Raw genomic sequence first — 14,163 nt, 5'->3', positions numbered from 1 at the left:
AGGGTGGTGCATCCTTGTTCTACCTGGTCATCTGTGGGTTGTGAGCTGAGGCAGATTTATATCAAATTTCTCATTTATGCATCTTCTTTTAATGAACTAACTCAAAATTGAGGTACAGCAGAAACTAGTATATTGTGTTTTTTTTCTCCTGCCTTTATTTTAATTTTTATCAGTAGCAGTTTTTGTTGACAGCTTCTCTGTCTTTGTCTGCTATAGAAATGTATTGCTGTCTTTTTCACGGTTCTCAACCTAGGTCCTGTTATTCCACGACCAGTCATATGGCATCCACTACGAGTACACAATCTCCTTGAATCAGTCTGAGGATGCCAAACGGGAGGTGGAGAGGGATTCCGCACGCGAGCCAGATCACCTCTACATCTGGACGCACAGCAGCTGGGAGGACTGCACTGTCCAGTGTGGAGGAGGTCAGCTTACCATGGAAGAGTGTACCACGTTTCCCCTGCGACACATCTCGTGGTGACACCAAGACTTTTTGGATTTTTTTTTTTTTAAAATTCCACACTGCCGCGAGAACTGTACCGTTTTAGGCAAGAGCAACTTTATGGAAACGCAGTCCCTGGAGCAGAGCTCCTCTGTGGCATTAATGGCTGCATGAGAATCTGGCCAATTCCACTGTTGGCATTCAGACTGCCTCTCAACAAATAATGTTTATACACTGGTTAAATTCACTCCTGCTTTTATTGCAGTGAGACTACTAATTAAAATTTGGCCAAACCAGCAGCGTTTACATCTTGCTTCCATTAGGCCTCATTGCAGTCTAATCAAATCACGCCGATACAGATTTGAAGTTGGACTTAACTTCTGCGGATAGGGTTTTTGGCAGGATTTAAGGTCTCCGTCCTAAACTTTTATGGGCGTCACTCGTAATTCTTCCGGATTAATTTGAAGATGGCCCCTGTAACTTTACTTCTCCGAAGCAGTGATATAAAATGTTCAGGCTTGTTGTAAAATGTTGTTGTGGGTGATTTTTAATGACAGTGGCTGATTAAGTAGATTATGATTTCCAGAAATACTGACTATTTTAACAAATAACTTTCTAAAGATTTTGCAGTTTTTGTGATTGGGGTGCCAAAATGGTTTTTTTTTTTTTTTTTTTTTTTTTTTTTTTTTTAAATTATTATTTTAATTTTTTTTTTTTTTTAAAAAAGTCTTAAAGTGTTGCAACTTGAAGACATTTATTGCATCAGAAGTTTGTTGTAACAAAGCATTTCAATTATTGTCTTGCAACTAGCACCAAGTGGCAGGTAAGATAACTTTCAGTGATTACTGTCGGGATTGCATCACCAAAATTTTACACATTACATTTTATCAGCATTACAAATACTTTATGTAGCCTTTCACAATCATTTCATTAACAGCATGAGAACATGTTGATTTTACTCTGCCATACGTCACAGTTATATTAAGTTATTCACTGTAACTTTGCCTTGACATTTTCAAATTTTACCCCTTTCTATCTGATTGCTCTTGCTGCTTTGGTTTTTTCTTGAGAGCCTGTAGATGTATAGATATGGACAGTAAACACTGACATCAACGCTTTCTCAGCCCAGAGTACACCCACTGATTTCTCTTTGACAAACTTCTGACGGGGTCTCGGTGGGTGTGCACCAAGGGCCTGTTCTCAGCTGGTGCCGCAAGCCAGTGTTGTCCACCTGTGTGTCCTCGCATTTGAAGTAGAGCTGTAATCTGAAATACACCAAAAACACATTTGCCCGCTGCTGCGGTCTTGAAGACCTGTCTCCAGTCCAGGAGTGGCCAACACCGCAGATGCAGCACATCATACGACCGAAGGCAGAGACAGCGAGGAGCGTGCCACTGTGACCGGTTCTCCTGACCTCAGAGCTAATCGAATATGTGCTTTTTATTCTTCTTACACATGTCAACAAGGATCTTGCTCTGCAGTTCTTAGATCTCTAGAAGCACTCTAAAAGTTCAACTTCTGAATTACTACCTTGCAGGGTTATACATGTATAGAGTTATCTCTCTCACACACACACACAAACACACACACACGATGTCTACAACGACTTGTCCCAAGCGGGGTCACGGCAAACCGGAGCCTAACTTGGCAACACAGGGCGCAAGGTTGGAGGGGGAGGGGACACACCCAGCACAGGGAGTTATCATACATCCATAATTAATCTTACCTCAGAGTTGGTTTAAGAAAGCTTAAATTTGATGTTTATGTCCTCCAGCACTAGTAAGAGTGGCTGGCAACCACTAATTTTACAGGCTGTTTGAAAATAATATTGACAGCTGCCGCTGTGCAGTTCACAGCAATGACTGCAAACTGTTTTTCAGTAGTGGCACACATGAACTGATGTACTATAGCCCAAAAAATGTGGAAACGAGTACATCAACCCCAGAAATGTGCTTGGAGTTATTTTTGAATTTAGAACAGAGAGCTGATTTCATTATTTAGTAAATACTTTATTCTAGCACTTAGGTTATTTTTGCAAATAATAATTTAACCCTGTCTATACAGTATAGGTAGCTGTTGGCATTTTTAAAAGCAGGAAAATGTGTATGCGATTAGACGCATGCTCATAAGGTTGGTTTAATAGAACCCTGCAAACTAAGAAGGTAAAAATGTTGTAGGAGTAGAGCTAAATTCATCGTCGGGGGCACACTGAATCATCTGTCATTGGCTTTGGACAGCGGCTGCTTGTTAAGGCAGCTGCATCGTTTCACACAAAGGGTTTTGTGCTGAACGCAATCATTCAGCTAGTGTCTGATTGTAACATGACAGACACTTAGGGGAAAAATGTCTGCTGTTGCGGCACAATGGGACTCTACATGGGTGAGTTGGGAAGGCATCTGCTGGAGCATGGGGAAAATGGGCATGTTTTCATTGATAGGGATCTCTGATGTATGTCACGGAAATCATGACCATGTAGTCCCTTTAAGATATAGAATCCCATCCAGTAAAAGCTATACTACATCCAAAAATCACAAAACTAGCCAGATAGATCTAAATCTGACCTCTCCGAGTTGAAGAACCTCTACTGTATAGCCAGCCCTCTTTTTATAGGCAGGTGTATTGTTGGAACCCTGGTATTAGCCGTTTCCTTGGTTACTTGAGCTCATGGCTTCTCTGCGGTAATGTGCTGTGACTTATTGTCTAAATAGTACAAAGAGGTTCTCTTTCTTTGGTAAGAATGAACTGTGCAGTCAAATGAGCTCTAAGGAAGCAACTCATCACAGTGAGGAAAGTGTTCTTTTTATACAAACTCTGTCTTTATCCGCCTCCTTGTGTTTTTCAGTATTATCTCTGCTCTCGTCCTTTTCCCCCTAACCTGTATTATGGCCACAGCCTTTAGACGGCCGCACATTTTCACCGAACTACACCAAAAGACTAAGCAGAGTGTTATATCTGTGATGTAGATATTTGCGTGTAAAATATGTCTCACGGTCCACTGAATCAAATAACAGGGACACTTGAGCACCTATGCGCTCGATATAGAATTTGATTACATCTTACTGGATGGAATTACAGGTTTTGCAGAGTGTATTACACTGAGCTTTTTGAATTCGTCTGACTTTCTGAACTCTAATGATTGACTTAAAGCAACTCGAATGGGGCATTCGCTCTGGATGTGGATGGATAGGTAGTGCAGGTATGTTAAAGCATAACAAATTTCCTGGGAGATTTTTGGATCGAATCATGAAAACCATATAGACTTTCCCTCACTCTAAACCTTGTTAGTGAAGTTGGTGTATCTGTTTTTAAGTGCAGCGCTAGCAGTGGACTCTGATTTAAGACATGAGTTACACAGAGCCGCATATTAACATGAGACAAAGTAGATGTGGTAATCCTCAACAGTGGCAAAGTGCCATGTGAGCCCTTTTTAAAGCTTGTTTCACATTATATGCAAGGGTCCGTGCTTAGCCCTGAGGTAATGCTGAAGTCCAGTTCGTCACCAAAATAACTTTTATTTGCCCTTGAGTTTATTATTTCTGATTAACTGTGTTTTATTTCGTAATTGCCTTCCAGTTACAGGATGCTGATATGTTGATTAGTAGAGGGTAATGCAAGGCCACAGAAATCCTGCTGAAGCAGGCTTTGTTTATGTTGTCTGCTTTCATAAACTTTTTTTTTATATATATATATATATCTCATCACAGTTTAGTACCTTCAGTGTCCAGTAGAGCTGCCTAATCTGCAGCAAATGGGGGGGCTTTTTGGAAGATTCAGTTACTGTAAAAGTGCACATCTGGTCTTCTGTCTGTTGGTTTTTTTAGGAGAGAGAAAAACTGTTGTTTCTTGCATGAAGATCATCAACAAGACCATGACCCTCGTGAACGACAGCCACTGTAATCTTGAAAACAGACCGCTACCCCAAGTCAGACAGTGCAACACTCACACCTGTCAGTATCGGTAAGACCCTGTAAAGCAGCTGTTATCACTGTGGCTACCCCGCTTCTGTCCTTGTCGTTCTTCTTATATGTGTTGTTACGCGTACCACAATATTACCACTTTGCCTCCAATTCCAAGCTTTGGATTAGCATTTTATAACTTGCCATTTTCTTCCCACGCTGAGGAAACTGTATTCTGCGTGTTACCCGAAACGTACAAAATGGAACGTGTTGTTATTACTCTGTTGTTACACGGAATAAATTTGACACGATCAGTTTACTATGACACTGTAGGCCTTTTGCCAAATTTATTCTACCTATTTTGAGCAATACATATAGTAGTATTTTTTTCTACATTTGCATTTAGTCATTTTGCAGATGTGATTCTCTAAAACGACATACAACTTGGAATAAAACATTGTCACATTTATTTTTAACTGCAGCTTTAGTGAGATTTGCTGACGTTCGGCGCAGAGTTAGCTATGCTTAGAGCATTTGTTTTTAACCTTAGAGAAGGTTTACTATATTATGCAAAGTCACATGGAATATATGACAGATGGTCCTTGTGGGGGATAGTGTGCACTGAGAATCAGTAAGATGGCAGCAGCTGCCAGGTTTGGGCTCTTCGTGGTTTGCACCACCTTATGCTTCAAGACATCTGTAATGTACTGCAGGTGACATCATGCTGATCGCTTGATCAGATCTGGAAGAGAGTTTGGCATGGTCAAGTCAGAGTCCTCAACGTTGCATGTGCTGTCTCCGTGCCTCTCTCTCTCTCTCTCCCTCCTCCAGCCTCTGTTTTTCTTTTATTAAAGTAGTCTATACTTTTATGACATGTGTTTGACTTACTGTTATTCTGTAGACCTCACAATTGATTTTGAGGACATCACTTTGAAGTGAGTTTACCAGAGTAAGTATCAAAGTATCGGAGGTATTAAGTGTTGATTATATGTGACTTGGCTTTAGCTGAGATTTAGTTTCAGGCTTGAGTTTTACATTAGTTGAAGGTTTTTCCCTGTCCCTCAGCGGAAAAACAGGTTTATTTTTTAGGCAAAATATAAGATGATGTTCCACAGAGTGTGTGTTTCTGTGTGTGCGTTTGACAGGTGGGTGACCAGCGACTGGAGTCCTTGCTCTGTCACCTGTGGAAAGGGGATGCAGCAACGGGAGGTGGCCTGCCTATATCAGCTGCAGAACGGCTCCTACATCGGCACCCGGGATCTGTACTGTCTAGCGCCCAAACCCAGCATCGTCCAGGGCTGCCAAGGCCGCCATTGTATCAACGTGTGGGAGGCCTCAGAGTGGTCCAAGGTCTGGTCTCCTCCACTTATGACTCTATCATCTTATTACTGCCTTTGCTGGTGCACACCAATCTGCCTTATATACTGCCACCCCATCTTTCTCAGAACTGTATTTTTTACCCGTTGTTTTTCGAAGTCATGTAGTTCCTTTCAAATATTTTTAAGCTTAAATCCCATCAAACATTGTTTGTTTGACTTTAATAGGGTGGCTTATGCTGAATAGAGAAGATTCCTTTTGAAACCAGAGCAAACTCTTTTCTCCCTGTGGAGGGCAATGTGATTTTATTGTCTTTGAGATCAAAAGCCTCTCTCCCTTGGTCTTGCTCTGGCTCAGTTTATTTCCATTAAAACCTTTCACCGCAGGGGGTCTTTAAGTAATTCTGTGTGCCCCATATCTCACTGCCTATCTAATTCTCATCCCAGTGTTCATCAGACTGTGGCCACGGCACCCGTCGGCGTGTCGTCACCTGCACCAACCCGCAGGGCAAATGCGACCCAGCCTCCCAACCTGTGGAGGAGGAGCCCTGCGAGGACCATTCCCATTGCTATGAGTGGAAGACGGGGGACTGGTCAAAGGTACATCCTTCTTCTAGCAGGATCTTGCATGATCTCTCGTGCCTCACCCACGCAAAGGTTTGTTAAATGTGATGGATGAATCAAATGTACTCCTTTGCTTAAACATGTAGCTAAAGCATTTACTGACAAAACAGGGAATATCATTTAAAAATGACACACGGATTCTTTTTTGCCACAATACATAGTCACACACATGCAGCTGACAGTTAAACAATATAGGATGGTAAAAGAAACATAGGCCCACTGGCTCAGTCATTCATGCCTTTATTCATGACACTGTTAACCATGACGGATTGGTCTCTTGCCAGGTTGCACAGTCATATGCACATGTGCAAATGACAGTTAACCATTATAGACTGGCTACTTTCCCATCTGAATATAGGGTCACATGCATGTGTGTGAATGACAGGTACACATTAGAGGCAGGTCAGCCATATACTGCATGCTACCACTATCACATCCTAGTCTTTCCACCCTGTAGTGTGGTTCTTCATAAGTGCTGCACTCCAGCAGAAGCACTGACATTCTCTTTTCTGGTTGGTAACTTTAATAGGTTGGTATTCCAGCTGAATGAAACAGATCAGAGAGCAAGAGATGTATTGAGGCCACTCATTTTCTGGTTTCACACTGACTGGCATTTTAAAGGCTAATTTGATGGCTGAATCCAACCAGCATTTGAGACCATAAACATTTTTTCTTCATTCCTTAACTTTTCAAGTATGACAACTGATACTTTTAACTATAAATGACTTCTGCATAGTCTTTGAGAGACCTTTGTTGGAAAAGCAGTTACAATCTGTAGTTCCTTTAAACGAGTTCCTATCACACCAGTTGTTATTGTAAAGGCATTATGTAATTTTTTTTTCATTAATCGGGATTTTAGGAAAAATATATGTGGCATTAGGTAACACAAAATTCCAACTAGCCAGATGTTTCTGTTAACATGATTTATTGTCCCCCAGTCTATTTCTGTTTTGGTGGCCAAGATGGTGCCATTCTTGATGTAGGCATGTTGACGAATAGCCTTCCAGCACCTGTCTGGGAGGGTAACAGGCTGTGTCCTCCAGAAACAGTCCGTCACCAGGGCTCCACAGCTGGTTCTCAGTTCTGCTTACTCTAAAGGCATTTCTGCTAAGTGCTGCGCTCTGTAGGTTAGTAGTCAGACCGACTTACTCTGACCTATTTGTTCTGTGTGTCATCACCTCTGATCTTTGTGAGTAGCTGACGTTTGTTTGCGTGATTGCTTGCTTGCTTAATTGTTTGTTTGGAATCATCTAATTATCTTGTTAGTGCATAGGGAATTGTGGACATGTCTTTGGGGACGGGACTGGCAAAGAGTGCAAGGCAATGTCAATGAGTATTACCAGACTGCTAACAAATGCTGATAATGAATACCATTGCATAGCGGTACCTCGCTACAGATTGGAACCAGCAGACAGGGAGGTACCACTGCAGAGGAGTACCAACAGACAAACGGGTACACACATGAGTACTGCCAAGGTATACTTGTCCAGTGTCTTTCAGTCATGGCCCTCAGTCTGTTGAGTCGGTTGGTTTGTGGCTCTGTTGCTTGGACACATGATGGGCTCAGTCACAATGACACTGGACGCATCCCTTTCAACCCCTAACGATACCAGTGGAAAACATTTTTCTGAAAGTACTGAATGTACTCTGCAAAAGTCAGAATTGACTCAAGAGCACTTAAACGGCACTTGTTACTTTTTCCCCAGAGTTGCCTTGGTTGCTGCTCTAATGGTGCTCCCGATCCTTTCGGTCATACAACAGCATGGCAGCTCTTTTACTCCCTGAGGTGACTGCTTTATAATGTACTGAGTCTCACTTCATTTGTGAAGATTGTAGACTTGGATGGTAGTTGACCAAGTCCATATCTTCTGTTAAAAAATTTTAGATGAGTGAGTGTTTTTACCTGAGTTGTAGTCTTTGACACTAATAAGGAAGTCTTAGTAAGACTCTCATGACCACAGTGTTTATTGGATGTGTTTGAAAAATACAGTTACATTTATCACAGTGTAAGAACCTGTGTTGTACATATTTGACACTGAGATATTGTAAAGCCAAGCTACTGGGGCCATTAATCCACTGCAGCCTTCTACTCCGTCATTACCGTGTGTGTGATTTGCATAATATTTGCATAATATTTTCAGAAACGCAAAGCTGTCTTCTTATCTACAATGTATGAAGACCCAGCAAGCACAGTAATATAGAAATATTCTTGTTGGAATGCACAGTCTATCAGTGAATGTACAAAATCACCAAATGTCTTGTTTTTATGAATTACATTTCAGTTTTTAGCTGAAATTGTATGACTATAACAGTTTCAGAAGCCAACTGCCAGGTTAAAATGTATTTTCCTTAATATTTGTCACTGGAAAAATCTATTAGACATTTTTCATTTGGGTTAAAATTACATGGTAGATGCCCACCATATGAGAATGTGTAGTATGTACATTTTGCAAAAGTTTGTATGGAATACAGCAATGCAGCATTCAAAAAATACAAGTACCGAAGTGTTTATATTAACCTGATATTTCTTGCATGTGTGGTGTTTGCTTATTGAAATTAATAGTACTATTAATTTGCCCAGAGACCTGACAAATTGTATTGCCATTTCCTGTGCTGTAAACTTGAAAGCTTTCATGGTGGACACATTACCTGCCAGTGCTGCAAGTGTTGTGTTCTGTTTTTGAGCGCTTGCAATTCAATATTACGTTTTATGGCTGACTGTTAAGAACACATGCCAAGCGCAAGTCTCGGGGTCACTGCTGCTGGGGCGGAAAGGGTCCATGAAATGCGTTTCTCGCTTTGAGAAAGTGAAGTAGGGGTTTATGTCTCCCACATTGCCTCTGCAGAAGGTGGGGATCTCGACGTCTCAGCACAGGCCTTGCGGCCACATCTGTTTTTGTCGTTCTGTGGACGCTGAGGAGTTTTTGAAGGTTGTGATTCAAACAGCTGAACGGCTAAACTGCAAAGTCAGGGCCAGCAGTGCAGTAAAGCAGGGGTCTAATCAGGTGTTATGTTACTACAATGCCACTCTCCTAAAATAATTAAAAAGTCCCTGCACTTTGGCGCCAGACTCTTCCGACTGATTATTGGAAGCAGTCATTTCCATCTGAAGTCATACTTTGCTCTGGCACGAGCATCCTAGTTCACTGTGTCTGGAGTCACAGATGTGTTGGAGTCCACTTTCATTAAATTCCTGCCTGTCACTGAAGTATGTTTGCACAGCCAGTGAAGGACATCCAGCACTGTGTGTTTGGAGAGAATATGAGTAAATAGCTCTTTTTTTTTTTTTTTCTTCTTCCCCCCATTTCAAAGGAGCTCATGCAATACCTTCTATCTGTGGTTTAAACCGCATCTTTTCCTCACTTGGTCCCACGGTGGAGTCCAAACCGAGGTGATATGCCAGCGCCCAGTGCATCAGTTGAGTCCTGCAATGGCATAACTCATGCTAATGACACACTGCCATGAGACCTGATGAAGGGATTAGAGAAGATTACTGCCAGCAGATTCACTTTTAACAAGATTAGCTGGTGAGAATTGTGCTACATTGTGTGCTCCTTCTGCAAATTGCAGATAGCCATTAAACGGGCTGAAAGAAACCCAGTCTCCAGATGCTCTCCGTGCATAGCGCTGCTGGCGACAGAACTGGGAAAACGGAATTCATCAGTCGCTCGCAACCGTGCTGGATCGAAACATTTCAGCATTTATCCAGTTGCACAAAATTAACTTAAACGCAGGAAACTGTAAGCACACAACGTCTGTCTGCCTGAACTGGCTGCGTGATGAAATGGCATTTGCGTACGTTTATATTGCTGCAGGTTCCTGTTTGGCGTTTGAACCGCTTAATGCAGGTTTGATTAAGCAGAATGCTGTGCGTTCCTGTCTATATGATGGTGGTGTGAAATGTGTGCTACTCCAGCAAATTTCAATTTCCATCAGAATAATCTGTGCTCTGTGTTGCTTCATTTTTTTCTGCTAGTTTTTGGGAGGCAGTTTTTAACCATATAGGACTGTCAGAACAAGAAAGCGCTTCTCCCTATGTTTTCGGCATGGTTCCTGCTGTGTACTGTAAATTTTCAGTGGGGAACTGGCATGTTCTCGTCTGGTCAAGTGTTTGTTTTATTTATTTATTTATTTATTTATTTGTTTGTTTGTTTGTTTATTTATTTTCCAATAACCTTGTCTAAGTACTTAAATTTCATGCTGTGCTCTCAGTTGCAATACCCCAAAGGCAAGGTGCCATACTGATTGATTTGCATCCCCTGCACTGTTAAAAGATAAGGTTATTACAGCACATTAAAATGACATTTAGATCAGCACATTCTTTTTTAATAATTGTGCTGGGCATTTATTAAAGATATAATCATATCTTTCCAATTGGCAGATTTGATTCTGTGGAAAGTGTATAACTTTGTCAACAAATTAATCTACTTTGTGTACTTTCTTTCCTCAGAAATGATAAAAGTAATGAAGTGCACCATTAATATGTCTTTCTCTTACAGAACTGTGTAGTTTGAATCTACCGTTCTAATTTTTGGCACTAAATGCGTATCCTGCATCATTCCCATGAGTGCGTATGCGAACCATGGTCATATGTGGAAGTTACACTTGGCCATATAATCACATTTTATAATTCTTGTCCTGGGTCACTGCATATCTTCAGACTGTAAACATAAATATCAAGTAACAGGAGACTGTGTTCGCATACGTGATGAGGAATGAGTATGATTAACATATTATTGACCAGCACATTTTAAATACTGCTAATGCAATTCTAAAACCCACTGTTAGTAAAGACATCTACATTTATAAGTGAGGTTTTAACTGTGCTCTTTTTTCACTAACATACTTTAACTTGTGCTTAAAAATTTTACATTTATTCACTTACTTGATGCTTTTTTCCAAAGCAACTTACAATGGATACTGTGTAGTGTTACTAGCCCACACACCTTATTCACCAGGGTAACTTACACTGCTAGATACACTACATACACTGGGTCACTCATCCATACATCAGTGGAGCACACTCTCTGTGTCACTCACAAACTATGGGGGACCTGAACAGCATGTCATTGGAGTGTGGGAGGAAACCAGAGCACCCGGAGGAAACCCACGCAGGCAACATGCAAACTCCACACAGACTGAGAAGGGATTGAACCCACGTTCTCTTGCACCACCAAGGCGCTAGGAGACAGCAGCGCTACTCACTGTGCCACCGTGCTGCCCAATTTTATTACTGACAGGCAGGTTCTTCTGTCCCTCAACTTGTTTGACCATTTTCCAGTATTATAGTTAACACATTTTTTTCATAATAATACCTTTATGTGTCGACACTGGGTGAATCTCGCATGCGCAGTCTTTTACGCAGTGGAACTGAGTACATCCTGTGGAAGCTAGGTGTGACTGAACCAGCCTGAGGAGACGTGAGCAGTGTTCCCTACGAAAGAACCCCATCAAAGAACACACTGTACCTTCATCTAGCAGGCTTCATCCCCTTGGCAGTGCATGTTGGGAAGTCTTGACATCTAAAGGGTCTGTGTGTTGGCAAGGTGTCATCAGTATGTTATGGAGTCACGTTTCTGCCTGTAACATGCCAGATTATGGTGGGTGATTTGTCTGTGGTTTTTAACGAGAGGCCTGCGAAAGAGGGGAAAACATGGTTCAAGCTGTTCTGAGCTGTACAAACGGTGGTTTTCCCAGCATTCACACAGCTTACTCCTATAATTCTATAAATGATGTAGCCTACATACTGTTATACTTAGCTGGATGGAGTGGTGTGAATATACTGATGTGGCTTTTGTCTAAAGACAGATTGAGAGACCGGAAAAACACTAATATATACAGTTACTAATCATTTCAGTACTTCACAAAATTGACCGTATACTTTCACTATATGAAAGTAAATAATTTACACAAACTGTTGGTTACATGTGTATTCTCCAGTGCTGCTCTGCTCATTCTGCCACGAAAAGCAACAAAAACAAACTAGATGTATAACACGGATTTAAACATGCTGCATTATATAAAACCAAGTGGACAGTAAAGTAAAAAAGCTGCTGTACATTCTAAGACAGTATTGGCAATACACGGTAAGTGTAAACTACACGTTTTAATTAATTACATTTTGTAAATTTTGTCAATTTGTATTTTATTTTTGTTTGTATTATGACTTTCCAGGTTTTTTTTAAAGTAACATAAAATTGATCGTAAGTCTATAATGTCCTAGCAGCCGAGAAGTGTGATTTAGAATTCACGTACTCATATCGCTCATCCGTGTATGAAATCTTTATGTTCTTCCTGTTGATGGTGAATAACTGCTTATTTTCACCAATTACACCAACTGGAACGAAAGGGACCCACTACCTCACATGGATAATCAGTTAAATTAGCACAGAAGACGGGCACACTTAATCATTAAATCATTCCATTAATTAAACCATTAAAGATGTCAGCCATTACCCTGACAGGGTCCATTACCTTTCAATATCTAAAAAAATCTGTACGTAACAGAAAAGTGGATTAAAAAATGTTTATTTCACCTTGGACAAAAGTGCTGAAGGTTAAAAAAAAAAAAAATAGTTTCATTTGTTAAGCACATCTACATACTAACATATTTTTACTCATAATTTTTACATATGTCAATGAAATTAATGAAATCTTAAGATATGTGATTTTTATATATAAAATTCTTATTATATATAAGATTCTTCTTATATATATATTACTTTCATTATTTAATTAAATTAATGCACCGATCTGGAGTGACAGTGCAGTATTTATGTCCTTTTCTCAAGTAGTGTGCGATTACAAGAGTAGTATTGCAGGAAATTATAGTAGGTCTTTAGCATCTATTATGGGCAGGGCAGATGTGCAGATTTTTGCCTTGACACTAACACATTATCTGTTTTAGTGCTCATCTTCCTGCGGGAGGGGCCTGCAGTCCAGGGTTGTCCAGTGCATGCATCGAATCACTGGGCGCCATGGCAGCGACTGTCCAGGGGTCTTGAAACCTCCAGCTTACAGACAGTGCCACCAGGGGGCATGTAATGAAAAAGTCAACGTAAACACCATCACTTCTCCGCGCCTTGGTAAGCTGTCAAAATTTCCTGATTGCTCAAGGAAATGAATGTGCTCCCTTTTAAAGCTACTCTGAGGCTCAGATTGTTATCATTTATATTATGGAGGGCGCGAGAAAAAAGTAGCAGAGCAATTTAGTCTAAAAGCTGAAAATGTGAACTCTTGAGGAGAAAAAAACTAATTTGTCATAAAAAGTTGAGGCCAATCAAGATCGCACTGTGATTTACCTCGCAGTGCTAATTACAGGAAGCGTTTAAGCCACTCGAATTTTGTGATGGTTTTTGGTGGGCTTCTTTTAAAGTAAAGCAAAAGTTGTGTTCATTTCATATGAAAACCTAGAACTGCATCAGGAAGCATTTAGCCTGGTTCATGCTTACGTTGGGTCTCGCTCCCCTTCAGCTGCTCTGACATACAAGTGCACGGGGGACCAGTGGACTGTCTACTGCCGGGTCGTCCGCGAGAAGAACCTCTGCCAGGACATGCGGTGGTACCAGCGCTGCTGCCAGACGTGCAGAGACTTTTATGCAAACAAAATTCCCCTAAAGAGTTAATGACACTCGTGGGTGTTGCGCCATTGTTGCAGAGGTTGCTGTTGTTGTTGTTTTTGTTATGCAAGTTTCATAAAACATAGTGGTTTAAATTTTACAAAATAGCTACAGTGACAGACAACATAAAAGTGGAAACCAAAGCTTACCATTTTTATGATGACTTGAACCTTTAATTTTATTTTTTTTTTTTAATTGTTGTTATTCCTAGTTCTTGCTGTAAAACCAAAGTTAATTACATTAGTGCCTTGAGGAGATCATCTTAA

General features: G+C 40.8%; 1 protein-coding gene across 1 annotated transcript in view; it reads left to right on the top strand.

Annotated features, from left to right (window-relative positions):
• adamts17 (ADAM metallopeptidase with thrombospondin type 1 motif, 17) overlaps positions 1-13,920 on the top strand; it is a 72,786-nt gene extending 58,866 nt beyond the window's left edge. Inside the window, exons 18-23 of the mRNA XM_018763477.2 lie at positions 254-425; positions 4,264-4,399; positions 5,484-5,688; positions 6,102-6,254; positions 13,186-13,363; positions 13,752-13,920. Of these exons, the coding sequence (XP_018618993.2) occupies positions 254-425; positions 4,264-4,399; positions 5,484-5,688; positions 6,102-6,254; positions 13,186-13,363; positions 13,752-13,903 (996 nt within the window). The 3' untranslated portion in view covers positions 13,904-13,920. The remainder of the gene's footprint in view (positions 1-253; positions 426-4,263; positions 4,400-5,483; positions 5,689-6,101; positions 6,255-13,185; positions 13,364-13,751) is intronic.
• Positions 13,921-14,163: the final 243 nt, after the last annotated feature.

This window comes from Scleropages formosus, chromosome 11 (genome assembly GCF_900964775.1).
Source record: "Scleropages formosus chromosome 11, fSclFor1.1, whole genome shotgun sequence".
In the NCBI taxonomy this organism is placed as follows: domain Eukaryota; kingdom Metazoa; phylum Chordata; class Actinopteri; order Osteoglossiformes; family Osteoglossidae; genus Scleropages; species Scleropages formosus.
Note: the sequence above shows the minus strand (reverse complement) of the source record. Positions and strands in the feature narration are given on the sequence as shown.